The 4,389-nt window shown below is 38.4% G+C and overlaps 1 protein-coding gene across 1 annotated transcript; it reads right to left on the reverse strand.

Moving 5' to 3' along the window:
* Positions 1 to 277: 277 nt before the first annotated feature.
* LOC101308460 lies at positions 278 to 1,636 on the reverse strand. Its single transcript, XM_004298055.1, has 4 exons — positions 1,309 to 1,636; positions 1,162 to 1,230; positions 552 to 1,049; positions 278 to 435 (listed from the first exon to the last, which is right to left on the reverse strand). Exons 1-4 carry the CDS (start codon positions 1,634 to 1,636, stop codon positions 278 to 280), a joined length of 1,053 nt encoding a protein of 350 aa, XP_004298103.1.
* Between the last annotated feature and the right edge of the window lie 2,753 nt (positions 1,637 to 4,389).

A 4,389-nucleotide genomic window follows, 5' to 3' on the forward strand; every position in this document is an offset into this window, starting at 1 on the left:
TGAGGGCCTTAACGATCACCAAATTGGCTGAAATTTTGCAGAGATGATCTACACAATATTATCTAGATACTAGACGGTGAAGATGAGGAAATTCGATCGGAAAGTGGTGCAAAAATAGAAATCCGCACCAAAACCGTTGGTGCGGACGTCCGCAGCCGAGAAGGGCTGTTTATATATGCAGCACTATTTTCTCTTAATTTGGATACCGAAAAGTAACAGATAGGCTATTGGTTTCGATTCATAGGAAGAGAGGAACTAGAGATCAAAAGCAGCACTACTAACATCTATAAATCAATCGTTTCCGCATTCCGAGCTTGCTAGCATCTGAGAATAATCCAGCACGCGTACTAGCCAATTCATTTAATGGAGATTGACCAGAGTGATCTTCAGCAATGGCCAAGTTTGGAAAACGCCGTAGTAAGTCCAACGAAATATCTATAGCAGAGTGAAAGAGGGAATCAGTATATAACATATGTACAAGAAGGGAAAAAAAAATTATAATAGAATGCATGCATGATATATAGTAATGATTTATCATACATATTAGGTACCTAAATGTTTCAATCGCAAACCCGTGGAAACAAGCTCAGCGGCGTCTCTACTCTTGAGCTTCTCGAGTGGAGTAACAGAATAAAGATAACGGGCCATTTTTGGTTTGTCCAAACTCAGAGCATACACGAGTGGAACAGTTTTGGCGGAAGGATGGACAACACGAAGGAGTAATTTTTTGTTCTTCTCAACTATGCACTTGACGATTTCGATCGCATCATCTGTATGCCCATCTTCTATAACCAGAGAAAAAGCAGTACGTCCTTCATTGTCTAGTATTCCCCAATCTTTCTTTCTCATAAACGGCAGCAATTCTTTTACACCTCTCACGTCCTGATACCGGACTACTTTGTGAAAAACTGTCAAGCCCCAGCGCCCATGTTTTGCTCTTACTGCCTCTGGATGTTGTTTCATAAACTCTTTTACATCCTCCCATTTCCCGTCCCCCATGGCTGTGGCCACCTTATTGAAGAAAGATGCATAGGTCTCATGGTCATATGCTGCAAGTTATTGTATATATATCAACTCATACTTGTCAAGGTGACTTTCGGTGGAAAAGATCGACTGGTAATACAAGAAATCATAGTGAAGAGTGAAGAGTGTATACAATACCTTCAACCGCATCTATTTTCGAGTCAGCATTACCATCATCTGAGCCGGAGTCCACTTCAGAATTGAAATCTGAAAATAAAATGGTTTTTTATTTTTATTTTTAAAGTTAGGGAATGCAAGAGATAGAAACGCATATGTTATTCGTACCTTGAGTTTCTATAATTTCAGGAGGCTTGAACTTTTCTGCCAAAGTGTTCCAGGCATCTTTCGCCATCTCTATATCGCTAATGGCGGACTCAGCATCCTCCCCGCAAGATATGGTGATAGCATGCAAAGCCCTAGCATTGTTTTTCCGCCAAGCCACGAATATAGCTTTCCCGTCTTCTAGTTTTGGAGGGTCGTTTGTGTCTTCGACAACGTCCCACAAATCTTCAGCCACTAAGTATGTTTTCACCCGAAAGCTCCAGTGCTTATAGTTGTTTTTGTCGAGAGCTTTTAGATTAATCATTACACTAGGGACTACTGTGGCTGCCATGCTCTAATTGCTCTCCTTATATCTGTCAAATTATATCAACTAATTAGTAAGTATAGACACTCACAAAGGGATCAAATAATTAATGCTATACTCACAGTTTCAACAGCTGCAGCTCGAGAGTCCAATTATGTGAAGTACCAAATACATCGACCAAATGTGTGTTTGTTTCTGTATAAATAACAGATCGAACAGGCAAATAACCAAACAACTTGTAATTAAGTGATTACAAAGCAAGGTATAGTTTTCTTTATGCGAGTAAAAACAAAGCAAAGATACCAAGTCTTTCTTTATGCTTTTTCCAAAACACGTGGTGGGAGTTGTTAAATGTTCTCCTGGTAATTTCATCACATATATAACAACCGAGAGCATACAACAAATGCTTATCAATCTGCACAAAATAAAAATTTCATGTCACTTTGTTGAATGATACTAGCCTTCATTTGAGAAAAAAGTCTTATTTGTTCTAAATCTATTAGTATGTCATTAAATAGAAAATTGATGTTCAGCTTCATTTGATAATCATTAATGGACATGTTCATTAACCTGATTCAGGTGTGTGAGTTTTCATCTCTTAGAATGACATTAGAATCTATATGAAGATAGAGAGAACAAGGCGGAAAGGAAAGTAATTCTTTTGTCTTTTCCACGGAAGGGAAAGAGAATGGAAATAAAATTTTCCAATGACTTTCAGTTCTGATGTTTGGTAACACAAGGAAAATCATTCGGAAAGTTGTTAATTAAAATAATAAAATTATATATTGTGAGTAATAAATGCAAGAAAATGAGATGGGAAAGTGGTTCCTATGGATTTTGGAAGGAATAAATTTCCCTCACATTTTCCCAACCTTCAAGAAAGTATATATTTCCTCTCCTGCAACATTCTCAAACTCAGGAAAGGAACATGGTTACTTTCCTCGAACCAAACGAGGATATGTTGTCACTTTCTAGAGAAGATGGCAGCGCACTGCGCATTCCACAAGAACAGAGCCATCATGAGAAATTGAGAAGCACCATATCGAGCATACACTTGTATATATAAATAGGGAGGTGAAATTTACACTCCTATTTTACAATCCACACTCTCACACCTTTTTGGGTAAAGTTTTCACAAAAAGACAAAACACATGTCACTAAAGACAAGATTTAAATTACCAAAAGAGGAAAGTGAGAGTATGGATTGTAAAATTAGGAGTGTAAATTTCAGTTCCTTATAAATATAGGAACTGTAAATGATGTGAGTACTATCTCATTATCAAAAATCAATTTCTGAGTAACTCTTAACTAAGACATCTGATGGAAGACTCTACTTCAATTTCATTCCTGGTTATATGTAGTACTTCAATTTCATTCCTGGTTATATGTAGTTGTACACCAATTGAGGTCTTAGGCATGGGCGGACCTACACTTAGGCCCGAAGGGGTCCGGACCCCTGTTAAGATTTTGGATTATTTGACTTTTGGTCCTTAATTAGCTAGTTAATATTAATTATGGGTTTAAATCTCTTAAATCTATCATTGAACCCCCCTTAAATTTCTCACATACCAATCCGTTTTGGACAAATGAATCATATTAAGAAAGATATTATTAAATTGATAGTCTTTATATCTTAATAATCAAATAGATATTGATTCGATTTATTTAGTAAATAGTAAATTAATGAATTTATGAAAGAAAAAAAGTAAAGTAGCAAATGATTAAGTTTAGGAGATGCATAAAATAAAATTTTGCTTCCAGTGAAGATCAACATCTTGAACAAGGAATAATACACAAAATTTCGAGTTAGGCGAGTTCTTATTAAATTTTAACATATAGTTTTATATACTATATTCGGAACCTGAAGGGGTATTCGGACCCCTTCAGGTTCCGAATCCTGGCTCCGTTACTGGTCTTAGGTGACTAGTATAGCCGTTACAAGGGAATTAGATTGTGGTAGTTGAAACTTATTTGTAATAGGTTCGATTTTTGCTTGAGAATTACCTATCTTTTGTAAGATTTGTTACCGATGAGTTTATAAGACAAACATCAACCGATGTATGAGCTTTCTGACCGAAGATAATGGAAACAATCTATCCTTTGACTCGAAAAAATCGATAACGATTTGGGCCTTAACCCGTACCGCGAGTGTGTTGAAAAGAGTCAGCTGGGCAGTCCTTCGTGCGGCCGAGCCTCGAAAACTTCTCTGCTAAAACCCCAAATGCCACTCCTCCCTGAACCCAGAGACAATGCTATCCGCTTCCTCAAGGCGTTTCCGATCCCAAAAAGCAGCAGAGCTACTCATCCCCACTCTCTCTCCCGACCCGTTTCCCATTCGGATCCATAAATCTCCACCACTCCCAAACCCGAACAACTTCCCATCCTTCACCACCGCAACAACATACACCAACAACAACACTCACCCCTCTTCCCAATCACAACAACAAACACTACTCACTCAAATCCTATCCTCCATCGAAAACGCCCCCACATTACTCCAATCCCTACACAACCAACACATCTCCCTAAACCCGACATCCTTCAACCTTGTTCTGATCTCCGCCGCCCAAAGAAACCATCTTCACCTCGTAACACAAATCTTCAAACTCGCAGTTGCTTCCAAAACACAACCCTTGAACTCAAACTGCTATCTCACTGTCGCCAAAGCCTTTGCAAAAGCAGAGGACTCTGTTCCCGAGCTCCTCAGTTTCACCGACGAAGTGTTGAAAGTGACCCGACCGAGCATGACAGTTATAAACAGACTCCTCTTTGCATTTGGT

Source organism: Fragaria vesca, linkage group LG4, assembly GCF_000184155.1.
Source record: "Fragaria vesca subsp. vesca linkage group LG4, FraVesHawaii_1.0, whole genome shotgun sequence".
NCBI lineage: Eukaryota > Viridiplantae > Streptophyta > Magnoliopsida > Rosales > Rosaceae > Fragaria > Fragaria vesca.